Source organism: Mauremys mutica, chromosome 13, assembly GCF_020497125.1.
Source record: "Mauremys mutica isolate MM-2020 ecotype Southern chromosome 13, ASM2049712v1, whole genome shotgun sequence".
NCBI classification, from domain to species: Eukaryota; Metazoa; Chordata; order Testudines; family Geoemydidae; genus Mauremys; species Mauremys mutica.
Window position 1 is genome coordinate 4,024,792 of NC_059084.1, and position 25,635 is coordinate 4,050,426.

At 53.1% G+C, this 25,635-nt stretch overlaps 1 protein-coding gene across 10 annotated transcripts; it reads left to right on the forward strand.

Moving 5' to 3' along the window:
- Positions 1–1,349: 1,349 nt before the first annotated feature.
- Positions 1,350–25,457, forward strand: LIME1 (Lck interacting transmembrane adaptor 1). 10 transcript variants are annotated; one of them, XM_044986517.1, is made up of 8 exons: positions 1,350–1,993; positions 8,143–8,350; positions 10,524–10,744; positions 13,559–13,706; positions 15,973–16,024; positions 17,701–17,788; positions 18,240–18,691; positions 24,497–25,457. In XM_044986517.1, exons 4-8 carry the CDS (start codon positions 13,609–13,611, stop codon positions 24,926–24,928), a joined length of 1,122 nt encoding a protein of 373 aa, XP_044842452.1. In that variant the 5' UTR covers positions 1,350–1,993; positions 8,143–8,350; positions 10,524–10,744; positions 13,559–13,608; the 3' UTR covers positions 24,929–25,457. The 10 variants fall into 10 exon arrangements, with proteins under 10 accessions (XP_044842452.1, XP_044842454.1, XP_044842453.1 ...); XM_044986519.1 differs by having other exon boundaries at positions 10,524–10,691; XM_044986518.1 differs by having other exon boundaries at positions 10,566–10,744.
- Positions 25,458–25,635: the final 178 nt, after the last annotated feature.

Genomic DNA, 25,635 nt, shown 5'->3' on the forward strand with positions numbered 1-25,635 from the left:
CGTGATTGTCCTTTCCTGAGAAGCACTCGATCCTACAGTAGCGGCACTATCATAAGACCCTAAACAGGAGCTGAAGTTTCATCTCTTCTGTTTACAGTGTAAATGAAGGCGATGTGGATTTTGTCTTGAACACATCAGTATCATTCCAAGCCTGCTACTAATCAGCACCAGCATCACAAGCATTATCATTCTGACACTAAGTATGGGTCTTCTCTCTGCATTGGGTTAATTCCGAGCTGGTTTGGGTGGGAAATGGGAGACAGGCAGTGAAGAAGGTTAGTGCATGTAGCTCCCAAGTTACAGTTAGTGGTTTCCTACGTGCTCTTTGTGACAATTTGTGATAAGATTCACAGCTCCACATGGTTACCTGTCTCTGTTGGAGAGATCCGGTACTGGAAAAGTTGTCAAGGTGGAGGAGTCTTGCACAGGAGCTTATCTTTTGCCAGTATTCATGGGCATGCCATCTTTTATTTATTTATTTTGTGAGAGTGGACATGTTAGTTCCATTGTCCAATAAGCATAACTGAATTTTCCCTTGAATTTTCTCAGTGGTTTTAGTTGCCTCCTCACATACTGTCCTAAACAATTTCACCTTGAGACAGTCGCATGTCAGTGCTGGATAAAGCAATCTCTGTTTGTAAAGCATTTTGTGATCCTTCACAATGAACAATACTATATCAAAAGGTAACTTCTTCTTTTTCACTATATTAATCTACAAATCAAATCAAGCAGACTCCTACAGGTGTTATATACTCCTGGGGGAATTCTGTGCCACTGCGCAATGCAGAATTTTGCAGAAATTAATGTGCATGCAGAATTCCCCCCCACCCCTCACCCCCTGACAATGAGCTGCAGTGCTGCTGGCCACCACCAGGGGATGCTGAACCTGGCAGAGCCCAGCTCACACACAGAAGACACTGTGTGGGGGTGGAGGGGGAAGAGTAGAGAGTTCCTAGAAGCTGCAGTTCCCAGCACACACTGAGGGAAGGAGAAGGCAGCATGCAGGAAACCACACAAGCCTGGGACCCAGCATCAGGCTGTTTCTCCCTCTGGATCCATGGGCTCTGAGGGGAGGGGGTGGGTGTCTGGGCTGAGATGGGCCCACAGCTGGGCTCTGAGGGTTAGCGGGTGGGTGTCAAGGTGGGTGGGGTCCCATGGCTGGGCTCTAGGGGAAAGGGGAGAAGGGGTAAGGATATCTAGGCAAGGAGGGACCTCATAGCTGGCTTGGGGGGAGGGTACGGGGTTCAGGTGTATTGGCTGGTGGGGGGCCTGCAACTGAGCTCTGGGAGAGAGGGGTTGTGGGTGTCTGGCCACCTGGCTGGGCTTGGAGGGGGGGTGCCAGAGAAACAGGAACTGGGTTGTCATAGGGGTTTCTTTAACTCTACTCCTGGGGGAATTTTTGCATGTGTCTGTATTGATACAGACATACTGATAGGTATTCTGAAATAAAATTACGAAAATAATTGAAACTGGCATGATTATGTAGTGTTATTTTGACAAATAAAATTTGCAGAGTTTTAAAATGTGTGCAGAATTTTTTAACTCTTGGTGCAGAATTCCCCCCAGGAATAATCAGTTATAGAAATGAGGTCAAGTACTGATGAATGGCCAGCAGAGGGCGCAGTTGCACATAGTCCTACTGATCCCATCCACCTGCTTGTTTTCTGCAAAAGCAGAGTAGACAGAAAGTAAGTCAGTTGGGTGTTGTGATGACTTTTGCAGGCCAGGAAACGAGTTGTGGTATTAGACTGCCTGGTGTCTCAGCTCAAAGGCATCTCTATCTCTGGCTGAAAATCAGGGTTGAACAAAGGAGCAGCCTGAGAAAGAGGCACAATCAAGATATTTGAAAAACTCCAGAATATGTAGTTCAGAACAGTTGCGTTCTGCAGTGCAAGGGGAGCAGGAATAGAAGGTAAGGAAGGATATGGAAGGAAGAGGATATGGATGGATTTCTGCTCTTCATGCTATCTGGCTTCTTCTGAGTCTCTGTAAAGTAAGTGCTGTTCATTTCTTACCAAGCAAACTCAGGTGTTCCCTTGTCAACCACTGAAAAACATTGCTGCATCTCCTGTATCAACCAGTTTTGTTCATAACCCTCAATATTGTACACAGACTGTTAGGCTGGCACTGCTGGAATGGCCAGATTCTCTGTGTGTTGGTCAGGTTACTTAACAAATGCCCGTGTGTTAGTCACTGGCCAATGCGGGCTATCAGCTTTGTGCAAATTAAGATTTGTACCCATTGGAGCACCTAGGCTTAAATGCATAGAGAGGTCCGCTGAGCTTGATAGTGTTTGGCATCTCATGAGTGGAACTTTGCAGCCCTGCAGTTGACACCATGTTAAGTACAGTGGGGGCTGTTTAATTTCCTAGTGCCTGGTTTTCAGAAATGCTGAGTTTGGAATCCATTGAAACTGGAGGCTCAGCACCTGGGTGGAGGGGTGGGAGAGAAGAAAAGTCAGGCCCCTGATTGTTTGGGGGTGAGCCACCTTCTTGTAGAAATCCCCAGGGTTACTGACCACACCACTGCAGTTGAGGTTGTTAGGGATGGAGAGACTGATCACAGAAATAACAGCATATATCTGGGACTTCAAACTGTGTGTAAATGGACTTGCTCTTATGGTGGAAAAAATTCCAAAGCAGGTGAATGATTCTAGTAACTACCAAACATCTCTCTAAAAGCACCTTCCTGGCGAACAGCACGACTTGGTATTTTGCAATCTGGCTTTCTATAAACGTAACAATGAGTATTCTCACCGGAACTGCTACCTTGCTGTTTCCAGCCCAATGTTTGCATCAGAAACCTCTCTAACCGTGCCTGGCTCCTGTTTTAAAAATAAACTCCGTTCAGCAGAAACAGTTTTATTGTCTCAGTCAGCAGAAGGGAGGCACAAAATAACAATCAAATTTCTGAATCTCAAGGTTTCAACCAGTTTTCCATGGTGCGAAGAGAAGGGTTAAAGATATGGGAAGCCAACCTACCATTTAAAGCCACAGGTGTCTGTCTTTATTACTTCTATTTATTTTTTGTACTTATTTTTAGTGTAAACAGAAGCACCTATGCTGTGATCAAATACAGGGCCTAAGCCGCCAGGCACCTAATAAGCACTTGGTGTTGGCCCAGCTCTGTGTGACAATCATTCAGGATTTCCCCATGGACTTCCAGGGGAGCAGAGTTAGGCCAGCATAAAAACCCCACCCTACGTGGAGCAGTAAGCATTGCAGTCGGAAGTGTTTGTTCTTCTGTGCCCTTAGCCCTGGTCATTCTGAGACTAACCTTCATAAATCCAGTGTGGCTCTTCAAAAATCCAAACACCCCCCCCACACACACACATCCATTAGCAAAAGCTGTCACTCAGAGCCTGCCCACCTCATGGTCTTCTGGTGCTGAATTGCTGGCCATGAGCTTTTGTGCTCAGTTCACGGTTGAAAAGTTCTTCTAGGATCATTAGTGCTTTATCATTATTAGCCTCCCATGATACTGTCCTGGGCTGACTGCGGCTCTCATTGAAGTTTACCTCTGTGGTTGCTTGTGCTGTTGTAGAAATCTTGATAAGAAGAAAGTCTTTTTTTTTTTTTTTTTTTTTCAATAACGCCCTCTGCCCCGAATCCCTGAGAGCTGTGTCAGCCTGCCCAGCATGGACCCTTCCTCTCTTTCTCTTCCTTAAATAACAGCAAAAAGTTGAGCCAATATTTTGGGAGATTTTGTGGGCTCCTCTCTTTTAAGCTGCTATTTCTTAAATGTAGATTTATGTTCATTGATTTTATTTTTCACCAGAAGGGACCATTAGATTATCTGGTCTGACCTATTTTACACACCCTATAGAATTTCATCTCATAGTGAATTTTATTTCATGTAGTCTTGCAGCCTAGCTGGATGTAAGTCCTTGTTCCCGCCACCAAAAACAATCATAGGGGAGAAAAATCAACAGCAATGAACTATTTTCGTACTTGATTAGCACCTATCTTTGCATGCTTTCCCTGCTAATTCTCATTGTGCCAGGGTCTTTCTGTACTCTGGACACATGCTAATAATGTAATTGCCTGATCAAAGCTGCTATGGCCTGTGAAGCTTGTCCTCTGTGCAGCACTGCTGTGTTTTTACCTTAGAGAACAGCTGCAGGGGCTTGGGTCAATAGCTTTATTGGCCGGGAGCTTAATTGCACATTTCAAAGTCCATTTAAGGACTTGATCCTGCAAATCCTTAATTGTGCGACATGCCCTTATGCATGCAATGAGCCCCACTGACTTCCATGAGGTACTCGCAGAAGGAGAGACTCCTCATGTAAGTAATGGTAAGCAGAGTCAGCCATTACATTTTAAAATGTCAGATGACCCTGATTCATAATGCCGACTCCAGCCTCCCAAAAGTGATTTATCTCAAAAATAATCATCCTTTTGTCAACAGACATAGGATTTCCCTCCCACTCCTCACGCCTGCCTTGTTCTTCTGTTTTTTCTTAAATTCGTAGAATTTGAGGCCAGATGAGAGCGCTACCTCGTCGTGGGTTCTGGGATCATTTTTTGTGGTTTGAGTGTTCTTACTGTTGTGATTTGTATTTTGTGGAATTATTGTACAAGGCCGTCTGGACACTTGATGGGCCTTGAGGCAACCTGACTGAAAACTTTCAGGAAGAAAGCTGCCTATGATGTGAGGCTGGGGACTCGGCTCTCTGGTGCTACATAGACATAATATTTACCTAGTCACACTGGTACGTTGATACTAAAGCAGGGATTGGGAACCTTTGGCACATGGCCTGTCATGGTAAGCCCCTGGTGGGCTGGGCCGGTTTGTTTACCTGCAGCATCCACAGGTTCGGCCGACTGCAGCTCCCACTGGCCGCAGTTTGCTGCACCAGGACATTGGGGGCTGCGGGAAGCACCCGCCAGCACATCCCTCGACCTGTGCCGCTTCCCGCAGCTCCCATTGGCCTGGGACGGTGAACCGCGGCCAGTGAGAGCTGCGATCAGCCGCACCTGCGGACGCTGCAGGTAAACAAACCGTCCTGGCCCGCCAGGGGCTTACTCTGATGGGCCGCGTGCCAAAGGTTGCCGATCCCTGTACTAAAGGCTGTATCTGTATTATACGGTCCCAAAGCACTGGGCCGTCCAAAAACAGATGGGAGTAGATATAGGGTTAGCTCTGTGCAGCAAAAGCAGAATCTGTAAGCGTACTGTAGTGCATACCCTCCACTGTGTTTATGCTTTTGGACTGCAGCTACCCTTGGCAGCATTGCAAGTCTGCTAAGGGGTGAAAAATATTCATGTGTGCATGACCAGGTGCCTGTCGATTTGAGTGTTAGCTTTGCTTGGCGGGACCCACGCTCTAGGGCTGCACTAGGACTGTGCTAGCTAAGGGAGCTGACCAAAATGAGTGCTTGTTCTGCGAGTATCGCATGAAAGAACCGTATCCTCGGAGATAAAGGCAGTATTGTCTAGTAAAAGCATCAAACAAGGAGTCAGAAAAGTCGGGTTCTCTTCTCAACTCTGGCACTAACTCGCTGTCTCTTTGGGCAAATCACTTAACCTCTGTCTCAGCTCTGCCATCTGTAAAACTTGGAATAATTCCTCTCTGAGTGTTGAACCTTCAGTCATTAACCTTTTCAAAGGATGGTGAGATTCTCAGGCGGCAGGTATTGTCCGAGTGCAGCGCTCTGTTTATTTGGGCAAAGATTTGTCGAGCACGTTGGCTTGTCCCTTCGGGCGTGTAAGCCAGCGAAGAGATGCGTCAGTCTACGGGACCTGTGCCTTCCTTCGGCTCTCATTTCTCAAGAGGCTTCCCCAGGCACGTGACCTTCGATTGCTGAGGAAGAGTTGAGGGCCTCTGTTTCTGATGTGATGGGGCCGCAGTTTGTGTTGCTTTGTTAGGAGGCCGCTCCTGCAGCTGCTGAGCGCTCTCTGACTGTAAGCAAGGGGAGATGAGGGAGATCAGCACCTTCTAGGATTGGGCCCTAATTTCAGCGCCGGGGGCTGACACCAGGGCCTGACGCCGGGGGCTGACTGAAGCCGGGTAGCTGCCTGACTTGGTTTTCCTTTTCTAGGTACTTTAGTATTGGGCAGGGTGATGGGGCAGTTGGGAGGCGCACAAAGGGCCCGACAGCAAGGCCAAGCTGGTTCTTTCCCCTCCAGGGATGCTGTTGCAGTTGTGCACTTCTGCTCTGCCCAGTCCAGACTGCGAGCGGTTTGTCTAAGTAGTGAATCTGCCTTTGTGCCGCCTTGTCCGCTGAGGTGAGCAGCAGCTGTTTCACTGCCTGTCCTTACTTCACTGGCTTCTTTTCAGCATGGCGGCTGCAATGATGGGAGGTTGCCCTAAGTCATTCTCTTCCCACCCCCATCCTTCCATCTGCATGGGGGTGGAAACCCCCGGCCCATTTTTCAACATGCCAATAGAGGGTGTGGGGTGAGGAAGAGAATTGTGGATGCCACTGGCAGCTGGGGAACAACTGTGTTTTGCCACCTCCTCTGGGGAAGGTGGGATTCCGGAGAAGCCCTGGAGAATAGGACTCTCGCCTTCTCCTAGTTCCTGGGCTCAGCACCACATCCACCTTGGCAGTGTTGTCCTTGGGTTTATGCTGCCTGTTGGGTTGCCTAGGGCTCTGTGCCCACGTACTTGGCCTGCATGCATGGATATGGGAGGAGGGCCAGCTACAGATAAGCAGGCTTAGGCCAGGTGTGACTTATCTTCCATAGGGCTATGCAAAATAAAATACTTTGTCCTTCTATAGCACTTCAAGAGTCTCAGGTACCATTATCCCCTTTTTAAAGAGAGGGAGATCCAAGGCACATGGTGTAAGTGACCTTCCTGTGGTCCCCCAGTGAATCAGTGGCAGAGAGAACGCTGGTGACCTGGCTGCTGACACCCTGGCCTCTCCATGCTGCCTGGCGCTGCCTCCCCTGGTCAAAGGAGGAGAGAATAGGACAAGGAGGATTCACAGTCGTCTCAGAGCCCAGCACATTGTCCACATCTGTGTTTCTAAAGCTCCATTGGGTTGTTCATTCCCTTTAACAAGGGAACGGCTAAGGCAGGAGAGTTTCCCCCTTCCCAAGAGATGACGTTTTTTATAAAGAGGGAAGTGGGTGAAACCTCAAAGGCAGAAAGTGCATCAGTTTCAACTGTGGTGTGACAAACATGCATGTGGCCTTGAAACTCCCACCTTTAGAACCGCCTGTGAATTGTGCCCCAGGGCGGAGCTTTATCCAGATAGGCACAGAGCTCCTTTCTGCACTGGAAGTGCTGCCTAATGGAGAACTTGGTTAGGTTCAAATATGTCTAATTCTTGCCATTTGGCTGGCACTGAACCAAATCTTACCCCATCCCTAGTCTGTGCTACAACTATGTAAAGTCCAGTGCTGGCACCCAGTTCTCCACAGCATCATGTTCTCCGCAGCTGTGAATCAGCACAGTGACATTGGGTTGCTTAAGAACATAAGAATGGCCACACTGGGTCAGACCAAAGTTCCGTCTAGCCCAGTATCCTGTCTTCTGACAGTGGCCAATGCCGAGTGCCCCAGAGGGAATGAACAGAACAGGGAATCATCAAGTGATCCATCCCGTCGCCCATTCCCAGCTGCTGGCAAACAGAGGCTAGGGACACCATCCCTGACCAGCCTGGCTAATAGCTATTGATGGACCTGTCCTCCAAGAATTTATCTAGTTCTTTTTTTAACCCTGTTATAGTCTTGGCCTTCACAACATCCTCTGGCAAGGAGTTCCACAGGTTGACTGTGCGTTGTGTGAAAAAAATACTTCCTTTTGTTTGTTTTTAAACTTGCTGCCTATTAATTTCATTTGGTGACCCCTAGTTCTTGTGTTATGAAGAGGAGTAAATAACACGTCCTTATTTACTTTCTCCACACCAGTCATGATTTTATAGACCTCAATCATATCCCTCCTTAGCTTTCTCTTTTCCAAGCTGAAAAGTTCCAGTCTTATTAATCTCTCCTCATTCGGAAGCTGTTCCATACCCCTAATCATTTTTGTGGCCCTTTTCTGAACCTTTTCCAATTCCAATATATCTTTTTTGAGATGGGGGCGACCACGTCTGCAGGCAGTGTTCAAGATGTGGGCGTACCATGGATTTATATAGAGGCAATATGATATTTTCTGTCATCTTATCTATCCCTTACATCGACTGTCTTTCAGAAGCTGCCCCACAATGCCCTGCACTGACAGTACAATCGATACAAGCACTCCTGGGGAGGACGCGCACCACCGAAACAAGAAGCTAAGTGTAGACGTGGCCTAGAAACCCTTGTGCATAGTGGTCATGGAAACCATGCAAGCACCCTGCTTACATGCATCATGCTTAGACACGGTTGCTAGTGCCCTTTCAGGGCCAGGCCCGTAGATGGTAAGAGGCAATAGCAGATTCATGTCCCGTGTCACAGGAAGTTTTGCTAACCCCTTGTGCTGTTGCACAGTTTGCTCTTTTCTGCAAAACCTTGCACTGCGGCGCGCACTCTCTCGTCTTGTTTCTCTTGCAGCACGTCGGATACACTGGAGACCACAGTGAGCGCGCTTGAGGGGTTGGCGGGCCAGGTGGAGGGGAGCTGTGGCTTTTTCGTTTTGTGGTCCTGTTGCAAGGAACACGCCTGGTGCGGGGGGTACAGGAAACTGATTGCCCCGATAGATGGAACTGGAGCCAACCCAGAGAGAGGATGTGACTACATGCCTGCTTGCATGCAGGAAAGCCTCAGCCCCCTGGGGACGGCATTGGGGTGCCTGTTAAAGGGGTCAGCAGCACTACAGATTGTTACTGAGCTGGTCACGTGGCTGAGTCCCTGTGTGCCATGTTTCACGCCTGGCTCCTTCTCGAGTGGGTGGGCCGTGTTCCAAGCCTGCTCGTGAACAGGGCTGTAAGGCGCTGGTCAGGCTGAAGCAGGGTCTAAGATGGCTCTTCTCCCATCCAGAGGGCTAGGAGAGAGGAGGGGCCAGGCTGGGAGAACAGCCCACACCCCCTGTGCCATGTGATGAACGCCCCCAGTCCTCTCCCACTCGCTCCGGCAGCTTGGGTAGGAAGGGATAGCAGCCGAGACTTGCCCCCGGTGCACTGCCAGAAGCCTGGCTGTGTGCCATGGGAGGCGCCAGCGCAGCTGTGTGGAAGGGGGCAGGTGGGAGCAGGGTACTGCTCAGTGTGGGTCTGGCTGCAGACTAGGGGGGGAGCTAGACGCAGCCACTGGTTTGCAGGCCTAAGGAGCTCCTGTGAGACATCTGGCTGCACCGAGGGGCGGCTCCAGGCCCCAGCACGCCAAGCGCGTGCTTGGGGCGGCATGCCGCGGGGGGGCGCCCTGCCGGTCACCGGGAGTGCGGCAGGTGGCTCCGGTGGACCTCCCGCAGGCGTGGCTGCGGAGGATCCACTGGTCCTGCGGCTTTGGTGGAGGTCCACCGAAGCCGCGGGACCGGCGACCGGCAGAGCGCCCCCCGCGGCATGCCGCCGTGCTTGGGGCGGCGAAATGTCTAGAGCTGCCCCTGTCTGCACCCCAGCCCCGTAAGTCAGCAGCGCCCCAGTCGTGTGACTTTTGCTACAACCCAGGACAGACCTTGTGCTGGTTGGTGCCCTGCGCTGCCAGTGAGGACGGCCGGGGGCTGAAGCCCCAGTCTAGTCTCACTCCTCAGGCTAGCAGAGGCTGGGCAAGCTGCCACAGCCAGGGGAAATTAGCAGAGGCCGGGCCAGGAAAGGAATTTGTTTCCAGTACCAGATGTGATACATGCAGGGGCTGAGAATCCAGCCAGCAGAGGCTGCGTCTTGTCTCTGCCTTTTCCAGCCAGAGGAACGGCTGGCCAATCCTCTCCAAAAAAACCCACCCTGGTTATTGGGTCCCCTGGTCACAGACAGCGTCTGAACCGGTCGTTGGGGCCATACCCTGAGCACAGGATGTGGCTGGGCTCACACGGTGGTGACTTAGCGTGCATGGGAACTGGGAAAAGGCCGCACCAGGACAGCACTGGATTCTGAAATAACACACAGGGCAGGCTGAGGTTCAAAACCGGCTGCATGTCTTCCGTAAAGGCTGGTGAGCCTGCAGCCCTGCTCTTTTGTCCCATAGAGTTTGTTCTTCCTTCCCTATAAGCCCCCTTCTGACCTCAGCAAGGATCAGATCTCACTGTAATATCCAAGGCCAGAGAGGGGCTTCTTTCTCCCTGCGATGCGACCTGGTCTCCAAGCCATGGGGCCACACACATTGCTGGTGTCCGTGATGCTGCGATGGCATTAAACCAGCTTTAACTCCATGGAAGCAGGCGCCATTGCATCCGCTCGCACCAGCTCTGAATCTGGGGGTTTGTTTGCCTACAGGACTCATGTCACTGGCAAGCTGCTGCTCTACAAAACTTAACTTCTTAAGGGCCTGAGCCTGGGAGGGGAAAGTGCCTGTGGAGGCCACAGGATCAGGCCCCAAGGAGAACACCAGAGCCACTCCCACTGTACACAGCTGCTAAAGTAGGTCTGGTGGTTGGCTGGGCTGCGGGAGGCAGGCGGTGTGACTGACTGTGAAGCCCTCATGGTTTCCTGTGTGCTGACACAGAGCCTGTTTGCCTTCCCATTGTTACTCACCCCACAACTCGAGCCTGCTTCTGCGAGAGGCCGTGAAAATGTGTGGCAGCCGAGCTCTCTGACAGCGGGCCTGGCATTTCCACTCGCCACCTCGTCCCTGGAGCCACGAGAGCAGGGCCTCGATGTGCCGGCCAGAGTGGTGAGTGGGGAAGGAGCGGTTGGGTGACCTGGACGCACGAAGGAGTCTTGCAGGTAAGGCCAAGTCCAGCTGGGGCCACCCAGGGCCTGTCTGGCCTGTCCACACAAGCCATATGTGCACGTTGGGGCACCGGGTTCCAGTGCCAGAGCACCCCTTCCATGTCCTCACGGGCTGACTGCATCTGCCAAGTCCCCCAGAGGGGGCGTGGGACGGTGTGGTAGCTGGACTAGTGCAGGCAGGCTGTTCATGGCAGACGGTTTCTGTGATGTCCTGGCAGGGTCCGGCAGCAGGCACACGGGGGTACGACGAAGGACAGTGGGATTGCAGGGCAGGATAGGTGATGCAACCACCAGACCAAGGTTGGGTGCTCTGGAACTGGGAACGGGAGCTCCCAGGATATTCCCCTTCCCATGGCAATACTTAATGCCAACCCAACTCTCCCTTGTGAATTTTTTTGCTACACTGAGGCTTCCAACTTTGCATGGACCCAATAACCAGCCTGGGGATTTCAGGCTTGGGGGCTGCCTCTCATTTTAGATTTAACAATGTGTTGAAGCTGGGCCGCACCCAGAGCCTCACGGCTGAAGCTCCCTGAATTTCAGGAGGATCTGACTCTCAGGATCAGAGCCTCTCCTCCAGGCCGTGATACCTTTAGTTTCGGATCAGAACCAGGAGGGGCTTGTTACCCACTGAGATCTCGGTTCCTGAACAGCCATTCTTGGGAGATTTGGACGGAAGGAGAAATCTCATGAGAACAGACGATCTTGCAAGGTTTCCACCAGTGAGTACCAGAATGGCTTGTGAGACAGACGCACCATGGACCCTGAATCCCAGTCTGGATTCAGCCTGCAACTCCCATGCCTGCTTGAATGCAGAGCACATGCCCTCTTCTTAGCCCCGCTCTGTGTAAATACCAGGCTGATCTGACTCCATATTCATTTCCAAACACAGCACCCCTGTGCTTGCTCTGTTAAGAACTTGCTGACGGACCAGAGTGAACCCCTCCCCGCGACACACACACTTTCTGATTCTGCTGCGTTAGGTGGGTCAGAGTTCAAATGCCGTCTTATGCTCTGGGCCCCATCTTTTCCCTCCCTTCCTTCCTTCCAAGCAGGGGCCATTACTCCAGCATCGAGCTGGCTCCAGGACAAAGTGCCACGGCTCCAGAATTCAGTGTTGTCATGCCTACTTGGGCCCAGTATCATTAGACCCCTGGCTTATAGTTGGAATCCTAGTATAGGCAGCCCCAAGCATTCAAAGAGCAAGTGTCCGGCCCCCAGAAATCAGCAGAGTGGCTTAAAAATGACAAGATTTTGAAAAATAATATATTTGGGGTCCTTGGCCTTGTGCTGTGAGTCCTTAGGGAGCACCTGGGTCATGTTCTTGAGTGTTTCTAGGCAACCACGTGGGCTAGGAACTTGTTCTTTTAAGTGGAAGCTGCAATTGGCACCTAATAACGTGATGCCCCCAGGACTTCAAGAAAAGTGCCAACTCGAGCCAGATTCGTGATAGAACAGTGAGAATTAGCGATGCCGGAATCCAGCTGCTGGGCTGTGCCAGGAACGGCTGCGGGGGATTCTCCCGTGGCTTGGTGCAAAGCAGCAGCCAGGAAGAGGGAGCCCTCTTGCTGAGCTGCAACTCTGCCTTGCAGGTGAGAAACGGCCTCCATCCCCCAAAACACCTTTGCCTGGGAGATCACAGGCGCTCAGCCCGCTCTGCCCCACAGGACATTTGAGAGAGAGTGCGTATACGATACAGCCCTGGAGCCCCAGGAACTCAGCAAGGAGGGAGCTCGGTTTACTCCAGCCATTCAGCGTTTGTCTAGGAAAAGGGGAAATCAGGCCAGATCTGAAGACAGGAATGCTGTGGCTGCTGCTTTTCTTCCTTATTGGCTCCCTCTGGTGGCAAATCATACGGGTTTCAGCCGTTCCCTTCTAGGAGACTTCATTGGCAGGACAAGCTAGATGCGGGTTGCCAGAGTGTCATTCGCGAGGCAGATCCTTCAGGTGGCTATTGAGCGGTTGGCACCTACCTCCAGGGTGGAGCTGCGCACTGTGCTGGGGTTTGATCAGGTTTTGTTGGACTCCACGTCTATGCTGTCGAACTAAACTTCCTAACCACACTAGCTGCAGCAGGAGAGGCGCCGCTTTGGGAAGCGGAGTTAGGAGGAGCAGGAGATCCGCTGCAAGGATTGTGGCTTCCCATCCACACTGGGAAGATGCTATTGTAGTTGCATTCAGCTAAAACCCTTGGCCCAGATGATGCGACCCCTTGGGCCAATCGGTGCCTGAATCCTGGGCTGCCGAGCGAGGATACGTTGCTGCAAGCTCAAGACATGCCAACCAACTGCTTGTTGTGATGCTCTGTGCTTGGGAGAGACAGGAGGACAGGAGTTGCTGGGCCTGGCATCATGCTCAGTCCGTCAGACCTGGCTCTAAATGGACAACCTACCTAATTCTCAAGTACTGAGGGACACTCTCCACTCATTGATATATTTTGCTTTCCACAACCAAATCTCTGTACAACTTCTCAGGAGTGATGTACCCGAGTATTCGGATTCTAATATCTAAACTGTATTGTTAAATCTGCTCACCTAAATGTGGGTTATTGCTGATTATGTATGATGTGACTTTTAAAAACTAACGTATATTTGTGGATAATCTGAGCACTCTACCCAGATGTCCAGACACTCTTTTCCCAACCATGTATTCTATAAGTTTTTTAACATTAGCTTTAATAATATTTTTAAGCCTGGCACTATTACTTTCCTTGCTTGCGTGATCCCCTGCCTGAGACGGGGACATTAGATGGCATGCCCCCTGCATTCTCCCTAGGGTGCACTACTTACCCATGCTCTCTTCCCGCAGATCTCCGTCTGAAGTGGATTTCTGAAGTGGCTCCAGACCGTGGTGAAAGGATGACTGGGCCCCATCTGCCCCCCTTCCCTGCTGCCCTCGGACTGGCATTGCTTGGTGTCCTGGTCTTCCTCTCAGCCCTGTGTGCTGCCTGCAGAAGGTACATGGCTGCGCCTCCCTCTGACAGCGTAAACTGTGAGTCAGGGCAGAGCAAACCTCAGGAGCTTTGCCTGGGTCATGGAAGGGTTAATTCATACATGGATCTCCTTTGGCTTAGGAAGTGACAGTCTGTATGTCAGCCCCACCCCCGCCGGCTGTCCCTCAAATGCAGCTAACCAACCGTGGCGCCGTGCATGCTGGGGCACGGCTGTGGGGGCTTAGCTGCTGCTGTGTGGATACCAACCTATCCCTGCAGCTCAGCAGTGCAGGAGTGTGAGGACCCCAGTGGCTGGATTTCAGTTGCCTGGGATGAAACCCCCAGCTGCAGACATGCAGCTAGATTCCAAAAGCTCCCACCCTCCTGCTTCACTTCTCTCCCCTCCACCCAGGACTATCCTTGTCAGGTTTGTTCCCCAGCATCAAAGCAGGAACAAAGCTCCAAGCCAGCGCTGCACTGGCTGCAAACACATGAGTCACAGGCTAGGGAGAGGCCTGTATCTCCCAAACTGGCTGCTGCTTCCATCCAACCCAAACCACAAGCCACAAAGCCCAGCCAGGCTCCCAGTTCCCAGAGCAACTCCCAGCCCTGCAGAGGGCGGGGATGGGATCAGAATCAGCCCTGTACTCTCAGCTACGACTGCGCCTCTCCCCATGCTTCTCTGATGTCTGGTCTCCAGGCCCCAGCGCTTCCCTGGCAGAGCAGCTGCCCATCGCCGTCATAAAAAGGGGGCTGGACGTATCTGTCCCGGCTAAGTGCAGTGAGACCTGACTTAAACCCCCCACCAAGGGACCGGGAAAGATCTGTCTCCTTGCAGGGGCGGGGCTTGAACTAAAGGCCAGACAGGATTGTCCTGGGAAGGGCCGAGGGAGGCTTAGGACAAAGTGCTCCCATTGGGTGTGGGGTTGGGCCGTTGCTCCCACTGTCACCATGCCAGGTGGGTGGGGTGCGGCTAATAGGAGGCGCTGGCCCTTATGCCACCACAGAGATTCAGAGCAGGGAGGTTAGGGGAGCCTGAAATGCAAGAGGGAAGTGATCCCGGCTAGGCGGGAGCCTGATCGCAGCTAAGCTCCCAGCAACACCCCTCCGACCGCCACTTGGCAGCAGCATGAGCCCAGGAAGGCTGCCAGGGCCTGGAGGCATGTGTCAATCCCACCAGAGCCTCAGTAAGCACTTCCCATAGGCGGCTGTGTAAGGAGGGCACGGCGCAGCTGCGGAGATGCCAGGCCCTTTGAAGAGGGAGCCTTGAGGTTTCCATCAGGGTTAGATGCAACTGAGCATGTCGAAGGTCTTGTCAAGGTAAAGGGAGTGGGCAGGATTCCCACGCCGAGCGCAGCAGGAGCAGGCAGGGCGCCCTGCCGCACCAGGCTGTCGGAGAGCCCAGACTGCGCTGCAGAAGGGAGGGGGGCCAAGTGTCCGCTGCCCTCAGGAGAGCTGTGCTGCAGGAGGCGCAGGGAGTCGGCTTGCCACCGCCCACAGTGTCCAGGCATTGGAAAGATACAAGGCAGGACAGTCACAGGGGTGTATGGGCACAGTGGATCCAGAGCGGCAGGCGCGCTCACAGGAGCGTGTGGGCGCGGAGGCAGAGTGGTGGGCAGGCTCCCGGGGCACAGGTGCAGCGAGGCGGGTACAAACCCCGTGCGCCGTGTTGTACAAGCTTAAGAGCTGTGCAGTGCCGACAGGATACAATGTCACGGGCATGCTGCAGCTGGTGCCCGCGCAGGCAGGATGTGGTGGGTTCGTCTGACTGATCCATGCAGCTGTACGATGCACTGAGTAGTCTCAGGAAGCAGAGTGTGCTCGCTGACGGTGCTCTCGTTAGGATCATTCCCTACATTCGGTATATGCTCCTAATGTCCGCGTGACCACTGTACTGCAGTAGGAAACGTGGCCTCAGAGATAAGAGTGATGGGCACGGTGTAAGACCCTGGATACTGTACACCTGGAGCTGCTGGGCGAGCCGTGAGAAGCAGATTCCTTGGGTGATTAGTATTCACCGGTGCGCCACAGAGACAATACGTTAAAGCCGAGGGTTTAGAAAGTGACCTGTGGTTTTGGGTGCCCAACTAGAGAGGTCTCACTGGGGCCTGATTCTCAGGGGCAGGCTGCAAATGGGGCCTGTTGGAGGCCTCTCCACTTGGGCCCCCAGAAACGCTGTTCACGTTTGAAAATGTTGCCCTCCAGGCCACAGGAGAGCTCTTCTCACGCGGTGCTTGCTGGCGGATCTTTCGCCACCATCCAACCTTTGGCTTAATCCCTCTCCTTGCAGGAAAGCTAGGAAGAAGGTGGTCCCACCGGAGGGGGTGAAGCTGGTAGATGTGGTAAGTGCACACATTGGCTAGATAAGCTTACGGCCCCAAAGTCACGCAACAGCCAGTGGGAGCTGGCCTGGGAGGAGCCTGGCAGCACTGCTTGAGGAAAGGTCCGGGATGGCCATCTCCTGGACAGCAGCTGTTGCAGGAAAAGCTCTAGAAATGAGCTGTCTTAGAGCGTCATCCTTCACTGAGCATCTTCTCCTGGCTCCGTGGGAATTGGGGGTGCTCAGCACTTAGCTAGGACTGTCTGGAAGACGCTGGGGAAGAGCTGTTGAGGTGAAAGATGGAGTGAGTCTTCTCTGCCTGGAGTGAGCAGCCTGTGGAAAGGGGAATCCTTGGGACGGCCTGTAGAAAGGTGACTGTGATACTGCTCTGGGAGGGACCAGCTGAGCCGGGAGCCAGGTTCTAGCCGAAGCAGCATATTTTGGTGTCCAGAGATGCACTGGAAAACTCAGTTTGTTCAGAGGCAATAATTCAAAAACACGAGCAGCAGGGGGCTGGAGTGCTCGTTAAACAGCAGAGACCAGCCTCCACCCAGCGTATTATGTGACGGGAAGAGGGCACTGAGCCTGAGCTATTGCTGGATGGTGCGTAAATCAGAGGGTAAAGTTCACCAGCAGTGCACTAGGCGGCTGGAGCAGGCTTGCTGGGCGGAGCCGTTTGGGGAGGGCCGGGGGCAGTGCAGCCTGGCTGTAGGGCACGGTGCCCCCTCTCCCATTGTGAGGGATCACACAAAACGGGTGCAGGGTTGACAGATGCAAAGTACTGCACGTTGGAAAACATCATCCCAGCTACACGTACAAAATGCTGGGTCTAAATGAGCTGTTACCACTCAGAGATCTTGGAGCCATCTTGGATAGTTCTCTGCAAACGTCTGCTCGATGGACAGCCGCAGTCAAAAAAGCAAACAGAACGTTAGGAACCGTTAGGAAAGGGACAGATAATAAGACAGAAAATATCATCATGGCACAATATAAATTCGCGGCACCCCTACCCCTCGAATGCTACGTGCAGTTCTGGGCTCCCCATCTGAAAAAGATCTATTAGAATTGGAAAAAATGCAGAGAAGGGCAACAAAACTGATTAGGGGTGTGGATCAGCTTCCATATGAGGAGAGATTACAAAGATGGGGACTGTTCAGCTTGGAAAAGAGAGAACTGAGGGGAGACATAATCAAGGTCTATACGATCCTGAATGGTGTGGAGAAAATGTGCAAAGAAGGGTTGTTTACCCCTTCACATAAGACAAGAGCCAGGGGTCACCTCATGAAATTAATAGGCAGCAGGTTTAATACAAGCAAAAGGAAGTACTTGGCCACACAGCACACAGTTAACCTGTGGAACTCATTGCCAGGGGCTGTTGTGAAGGCTAAAAGTATAACTGGGTTCACAAAAGAATTAGATAAGTTGATGGAGGTTAGGCCCATCGATGGCTATCAGCAAAGATGGTCAGGGATGCACCTCCATGCTCTGGGTGTCCCTAAGCCTCTGACTGCCAGAAGCTGGGACTGGATGACAGGGGATGGATCACTCTGTAAATTGCCCTGTTCTGTTCATTCCCTCTGAAGCAGCTGGCACCAGCCACTGTCGGAAGTCAGGATACTGGGCTAGATGGACCATTGATCTGACCCAGTGTGGCTGTTCTTATGAGTCTCACCGGTGTCTCCCCTCCTTTCTTTGCAGTCGTTGCTGAGGCAGATGCAGCTCCGATCGCTCAGTAAATCTGACACCAAACTGCATGAGCTCAACAGGGTGAAGTGCATGGATGAGCGTGAGTGGCTGTAAAATTCTACAGTAGTTGGAGCTGAGGTGCAGAGAGATCCGGCGGTTCTGGGGCTGGGAGTGCACCGATGCGAAGGGAGATAGTATCTGTGCCCGCAGGGCAGCGCAGCCTTCCAGCTGCAGGGTTAGGGTGGTGGTTCTTCCGACATCCTCTCTGGTGGGGCCACATCGCCTGCTACTGGATGGCTGGTGTATTCCTGCGATCACACGTGTCCCAACAGGGTCATTGCACATGCAAGTCCTCCTTGTTAGCATGAGCAATGTCACTCGCTGCACACTGTGAATCAGCTCCCTGGTGAAGGGGGATTGGCAAGGGCAGGGTATTATCATCACTTATCTTTCTAACTCTGCTTGGTGGGTCCATTGAAAGAGCCAGCCAAGAGCTGGCTGGCTCCAGCGCGGACTCATGCACCTTCTCTTCTCTTCTCTTCTCTTCCCAGACCAAAGACCAGCCAGCGTGGATTTCCTTTACCCATCAGGGTCTTTGGGGGATGGAGAAGGAGCCGTGCATAGCTCGAGCTTCAGCATCCTGCTGCACCGAGAGCTGCCCCAGATCCCCCATTCCAACCCTTCGGCTGATGCCCTGAGTCCTGACCAGACCTACTCAAACCTGTCCTTCTTAGCCCCACTAAAACCAGCCCCGGAGGCGCTGTACGAGTGTGCGGCCATGACTCAGGAAAGGCCTCAGCCAATACCCGTCTTGGGAACCCCGATGGAGGCTTCCCCTCTAAGCGAGGAGGACAAGGCAGTGACGGCTGAGTACGCCTGTGTCCGCAAGGTGAAGAAGAATTTCCAGCCGGAGCTCCAGGATGAGACACAGGGCGAATCCTCCATGGGGCCCGCAGACCCAGAAGCCTGGGAAGGAGCTGCCTGTAACCCCGCAGCGGTGAAGGTACCGTAACATCCATCACCTCGCCCACAGCGCTGCGGGACGGGAGACGGGCAGTGTCGGTGCTGGGTGGGTAGGAACATGCTGCCTAGTCCTGAGCTTGGCTTGCCATTATCCAGGGGGGCGCGTTGTTCTTTATTTGTGAGGATTCAGGTGGCTGGGAGATCTGTGGAAATGGTTACAAATCCCGCCAGCCTCCTGAATGTCAGCAGAAAGGGTCTATTTCTTATCGATAGCATCGAGAGGGGCCGTTGTGCTGGGGGCTGCAGAAACACAGAGCACCAGGACTGACAAGCCCCAAAGAGCTGAGTGCTTTATTCTCCGGCCCCTGCTCTACAGGAGCTTCAGGGTAAATGATCTCGCCTTAAACTCTATGAATCTACCGACTTCTTCATTGTCAGCCCCTTCCATTTGAAATGTTTCAGTTATCCAATCAGGGAGCACAAATAGCAGCATGTGACTTTGGCAGCCAACCACTCGCCATGAATAGTGACTAGTCAAAGCAAACAGTGTGGGAACAGCCCAGAGTTTGAGGATATTCATCCAAACTCATCACCTCTAGTAAAGAAAGGTGAAGGAGGTGGGAATCGACTTGCAAAGCCCCGGTCATGGAGATTGGATCCCTCCTGTGGAAGGGGGGAACAGAACTTGAACGCAGGAAGGAAGCCAGAAGCTCGGGATAATTTTTAAGCTTTCAGAAAGTGGAACTAGAGCAGGAGGTCGCAGAAGCGTAAATATTGTGCCTGTGAAAGGCCCAAGTGCTGGGAATTGCGTGCGCAATCTTAGTAAATGCACGTGCAGATGTACATGCAGCACTGAAAATGTGGGCCTTGATTTCTTTCCCCCTTAAACTGGAGTCCCGCCGCCTTCCGTCCCCCACTGAAGAACACACGTAAGCAGTGTTGCTGTTGCTTTCCTTCGGGGGGGTCTGGGTGCAGACTAGCTGCAAGATGACCCGGGGAAGGTTTCCTTACAGGCACATTCCAGGTCCACCTCAAAGAAAGCTTGCTTGGGCTGGTGCTGATGCCTATCGGTCTAAGGTTCTAAGTCTATTAAATCCTCTGCTCCTAGGCGCGCTACCCCCCCAGCCGTACTGGTGAGCTGACCTGCCTTACCCACACATCAGAAGGGAAGGAGGGGTTTGGATTAACTCTGGATTTGGATTAGGCTGGATTTTGCCTGTGCTTCCGGAAGGGAGGAGAACAGTTTATCCTGTCCTCGCTGTTGTAACCGGGCATCTGCCAGGCTGATGAGTAGTTTATCAGCTGAGTTCAGGAGCCCATGAGCTTGCAGGGGATCAACTGTGCAGCAGGGTTCAAGGGTTCACCACAATTCCTAAGGCAGATCTCAGCTTGGGGGATCACTGGGGCATTGGGCAGATCAGTCCGGGCCTTATCCAAAGCCCATGGGAGGAAACAGGAGGCTTTGCTTTGCTTTAGGTAACCTGTGGCTCAGGCCCTCGGGATTCAACTCCCCAGGTGGCTGAGGGGATACACAATTGGTCTGGGAGCGCGAGACCCATTGGAACGACCCAGGGAAAACACTTCCCGTAAACGTGCACACGTCTCCATGTGTATGTAGCCCATAGAACTGGTGAAAATCTTTCTGATAAAAAGTTGGGGGGGGAGGTTGGTGAAAGTGTTTTTTCAGCAAAATAAAACTTTTTGCCAAAAAATAAATAATTTAATTTTGGTCAAATATTTTCAGCCAACCATTCTGAGCTGCGCGTGTGTGTTTGGGTGGGTGAAATCCCAGCCTTTTCCCCCTTGGGTTTATTCCTCTCCCAAACGTTTTCCACGGCAAAACGGGGGGGAGGGGCTGGTTTTTATCCACAGAAAATTGCCAGTCTTTTCACCAGTAAACACACACTGTGGGAAATTTCAATTAAATGAACAAACATTTTGTTGCTATCAATATTTTTGTGAAATATATTTGCCCTTTTTAATAAATACCAGCTCTGGGTGGGTGGGCGTAAGCTTGATTGAGTCAAAGTGCTGGATGCAGACCTGGCTGTAGCAGCAGGCACTCATCCCAGGGGCGCCCCCTGGCAGCCCAGTGTGGAACCACACTTATGTCTGCCTCAGTTTCCCCTAGTAAGCTTTCAGTACGTTCAATGAGACTTGTATACAGTGAAAAGTGCCCCATGGCACGTAAATAAGCCATCTCCTTCTGCTCTAAGTGTCCAGGCTTCTCCACTGCCTGAGCTCTGCAACCTGTCATCTGTACAACTGGAGTCTTTGTCTTTCTCCTCTGGAGCTTTCTCTCTTTGCATTCTGGGGGGATCTGAGCAGATACCTCTGCTCTCCAGGGTGGCACCACTGGGAGTAGCTTCTCTCTCCCCTGGAGCGTCCTCTGTCCTGGGGCCTCCTGTCTGAGGGCTCATAACCCTTTATACAGCCCAGTGTCGGGACTGGGACAGTTTGATCTAGTGGTCAGAGCCAGAGTCTAAGCCACGGGTCAGAGCTGGAATCAGGGAGCAGTAGCCACTTGGGAAATCTCTCAGTTGCTTGGACAACTCCCTGTGCCTCCTCCTGACTTAAATAGTATGGTGGGGCCAATCATCATCCCCAGTCTGGATTCTTGTGCACAGTGCCTGTGGGCTGGGTTCGAGTTCTGCTAGCCCCTCGCTTCCAGCTGTTCTGGGTGGGCCGGGGGGAAGGCTGCCTGGCACCTCTGAGCCCTTGCTCCCCGGTGTTCCTTAGCTCACTGCAGCTCAGCGACTTGTCTAACTATGCACAGGTGAAACTGGGTTGGCTTGTTCTCCCTTGTGGAGCCGGTCACAGGGAGACTGCCTGGCTGGCTCCTCAGAAGCCAGTCCCTGGGACAGAGGCAAATCTATTCACTTCAGTAGGTTTGTCTCCCATTTACACCAGGTCTGAAGTTTTGCGGAGGGTGATCCCTGCAAAGAAGGCCAGGGCAGGTGTAAGCCAGGATAACGCTGGTGACTTTCGTGGAGTGGCAGGTGCTTGGAGCAGAGCAGAATTTGCCCTGTTTCTGTTTTTATGGCGAGGGTTCCCCTAGCAGGGCTGCACGTATCAAGAGGCCTTTCTCCAGCCATGCCCAATTCCCTCCTCCTTCCTTATGTTCTCAGAGCGCAGGCACTATCTGGACAATGCTCCTTCCCCTTGGTGAGTTTGGGCGATGGCCGCGGACCTGGCCATGGCTCAGCTGAGAGCTGCTAGCAGCGGATACAGCCAGCAGCCTGGCAGGGAGAAGACAGGTAGATTGTTTCCACCACAGACAACGGTGGAACTGTGGGAAGCTAGTGAGCTCCGGGCAATGACACAAGCAGGGACCAGTTTGGACTTTTACCCCCGAGGAACTAAGAACTCAGGAATTCTGGAGTCGCAGGATTTTAAGTGTCTCATGCAGCCTGCGAGCGGGGCCAGTGGGTAAAGGTGGCTTCTCTGCAGGAGGAGGAGAGAGGGAGGGAGGCTGGCTCGGTTCAGTTTGCAAGAGGCTGGACCGTGGTCCAAACAGGAGGAACTGAGCCCCTAAGCATGTCGAGGCAGAGGGAATTCAGCAGCAGATTGCCTGTCCTTCTGCCTCCGCACTGGGTTATTTTTAAAATCCCTTCTGGCTCCAGCGTGCGACGGGGTTTCTGGGACTGTTCCTAGCTGGTCTGTGGCAGCATCTCCAGCCGGCCCTGGCGAGGATTGTGCATTTACAGGGACCAGAAGGCAGAAGAGCATTAACAGCTTCAGAGAAAGCAAAAGGCTGATTGTTACCGTCCCAGGCCCCAGCAGCGGGGGCGGTGGAGGGATGTGAGTGCCAGCAACGTCGTCTCCTCTATCTCCCGCGGGAGCGTCCGGAGCCAGTGACGTTCGCTGCCCGAGCCCCGGGCTAAATAACAATATAAACCGCAGCTCCCACTCCCTGGCTTTTGGGGCCAGAGGTGCCTGGGCAGACACTCTGGGCATGTCTGCACTGCAGCTGGGAGCTGGGTAGACAGACTGCCAGTGGCGGGGGTGATGCTGAGCACTAGTAACCAGCCGCGTGGGCGCTTCGGCAGCGGCATGGGCTAGCCACGCGAGTGTGCACCGAGGGGGGAGCTTCGGGTGGCTACGCGGAGCCTCGGCCCCCAGCTCTTTGTCGCGTGCTAGCACATGGCTGGCGACCCAGGCTGGGAGGCGCGTTCCCAGCTGCAGCACAGCTTTCCCTTGGCCATGCCACGCTGGGGGAACTGTGCCAGGAGGGGCCTGCTCTGCCGGTGCAGTAGCTCGCTGGGGCCTGGGCAGATGCTGAACTCGTAGGGGTGGCGAGCAGGTGGCGTTTGACGGTGTAACGCGCCATCGTGTGCGTTCCTACCCCCACCCGCCGTGCGGCGCTAGGCCGGGCCGCACATGCAAGGATCCCCCCAATGGCAGCAGAGTTCCTCCCTGCTCAGACCCTCTGTCCCAAAGACCCAGCCCCGTCAGAAAAACGCCTCCCCAGAGCGAGACCGAAGCCAGATGTGGGCTGAGCTGCTGCCCAGTGGGTGGGGGGGCTTCCGCGGCCACCAGGCCTCCACCGAGGATGCTGCGGTGACCTGCCTGGAGAGCCATGTGCCAAAGTCTCATTGCTAGAACCTGTCAGGCTGGAGTGCAGAGAGCCCCCAGCCCACTGGGCTGCTGCAAAGCACTTGCCACTGACCGCAGCTTGGCAGAGGATGTTCCAGGACCTCGGCTTTTTGTGCTATAATTTACTCTCTTTGCTGTTACGTCACCCCCACCCCATTCGTCTCATCTCCCCGTTGCACGTCGCTCTCTTGCTATAACCTAGATCATGGGCTTCTATTGGCAGGGACTGTCTTTCTAGTGTGCGTCTGGGCAGCAGCTAGCACTGTGGGGCCATGGTCCCTGAGGGGAGCTGCCGGGCCCTCCTGCAGTAGAGGAATATGAATAATCACAAGAGGCAGGTGAGGACAATGGATCCCTCTGGGATCTGAGCTTGGCGGGTTTGCCCATGGAGTAAGAGGAAGATAGTGAAAGGAGAAGGGGGTTGTTCGCTGAGTTCGGACCCTGAAAACCTCACCGGTAGATGGTGTCCTAATGGGAAAACCAAGAGTCTTCCTAGGAGGGTCTGTGATGGGCACTGAGAAACACTGGGCACTTTGTATCGGGAGCTGAGTCAGTCCATCACCACAGCTAAAGGCTTCTCTGAGGCTCCTTGTGTTACTCGTGGATCAGATGTCTCCCCGGAGGGAAGGGTGGGAGGCAAATCAAAGGAAGTGAATTATTCCCAGGATCATCCCAGGTAGGAACAGGGCGACTGAAACGGCTGCCCAGCATTCCCTGTAACACATCTGGGCTGGGCCTGATGGGGGCCTCTTCCCCCATCTCCGCCCCCTCGCGACAGGTGTCCCGGGGAGCTGGGCGCGCCTTCCCCTGAATTAGTCCCAGGCTGTCGCCCTCAGGTTAATGCGCCTTGACACAATACCCCGTCCCAGGGCTCTGGGGCTGATGACCTAGGAAGTGCTTTGGGCCGCTGGCAGGTCGGGTAGAAGTAGCACCTCTTGGAAATCTGGGTCTTGGGGCGAAACCGGGCCTGGCATAATGGGCACAGCTCAGCTGCACCAGGGTTGAGTTTGGCCTGTTACGTCTAGATCAGTCATTCTCGACCTTTTCTGTATCACGGCTCCGTTACCCCCTGGTCTAGACTGACCTTTGCTGGGTAAATGCCTGGCTGCCCTTAATTCTGTTGGTGGGATGGGGTGACTTTATAAAGGAAGTGGGCAGAGTGCGAGTCACAGGCAGGGATACACGGTGGGGGGTTCGTTGTCCCACTGTTGTACAGGAATTCCCAGTAACCACAGGTGTTCTTTTGTAGGTAGAAGAAATGTACTCGACTGTGTGCAAAGCTGGCAAGAAGAAGAAACACCCAGGCTCTGCTCCGTCCCCCTCTGAAGGAATGGACACTGGGGAGACCGGCCAAGGAGAACAGGGGCGGCCAGCTGCCCATCTCAGAGATGTCAGGGCGGGGTATAAGTCCACACCAGGCCGAGTCTCACTCACTGAGCCCTGCTATGAGTCTATCAGTGATGGATCCTGGACTGAGCATGGCAGGAACCCAGCCCCAGAACCGTCCTACGAGGCAGTAGATGTCAACTGGAAAAAGCCCAAGAGAAGGGACAAGTCTACCAGGAACTGCCCTGCCGAGAACTTGTATGAAAGCATCAGTGAAATGTGGGAAGGGGACTCTAGGAACACAGCTACCTTGGCGGCTCCCAATGGGTTGGAGATATACGTAACAGACTTATAACCCCTTATGTCTAGCTGCCCCCTTCCTGGGAAGGTCTGTGCTCCTCCACCGAGACCTCCAGCTGTCTCAGGTCTCAGCCACGTGGCGAGGCACAACAAGAACATCCAACACCACAACAGTAAATACTAAAAATATCAACCCGCTCTAAACCCTCCTGCCTCAGGTCTCAGGCCAACCCGTCACTAACAGGAGTTAAACTTTCCCTGCGGGCCGGGTATTCCAGTGCTCCTTCTGCAGAATGCCTCACACCTTCCTCTGAAGCAGCTGGTGCTGGGCACTGTCCGAGGCAGTTCACTGGGCTCGGTGAACCTATGGTGGCCTGAAAACTACAGGCAAAAGAACTGAGTAATTCTAATGGGTGCCCACCGGGGTTTGGCATTGCTTGGGGGTTGTGCCCATTCTAGGGGGCACAGACACCCAGGTCAGGTGCCTCTCTTCCCTGAGTCTGTATGCAGGGTCCAGTGAAGCTGGGCACAGAAACCTAGGGAAGGGAAGGGGCAGCTGAGTTAATAAAGAGGAATCTCCCGTATGTATTTTAATCCTGTTCTGAATTTCTGCATCTGTCCCAGCCAGCAGGCTAACAATGCAGTAACCGAGATGCCCAGAAACAGGATTGTTTTTATTGCCTGAGAATGCACGTTTCACGGGATAACGCTGCCTGTCTGTTCCTGCTGAGATGGTGAAGGGTTCCTGTCCGGGCCCTTGGA

Bases quoted from the DNA above. Each gene is read 5' to 3' on its own strand.
- LIME1 (XM_044986515.1), top strand. From the start codon at position 13,504: ATGCCCCCTGCATTCTCCCTAGGGTGCACTACTTACCCATGCTCTCTT. The intron at 16,025-17,700 runs GTAAGTGCACAC...CTTTCTTTGCAG, and splicing joins GGGTGAAGCTGGTAGATGTG to TCGTTGCTGAGGCAGATGCA. The intron at 17,789-18,239 runs GTGAGTGGCTGT...TTCTCTTCCCAG, and splicing joins GGTGAAGTGCATGGATGAGC to ACCAAAGACCAGCCAGCGTG.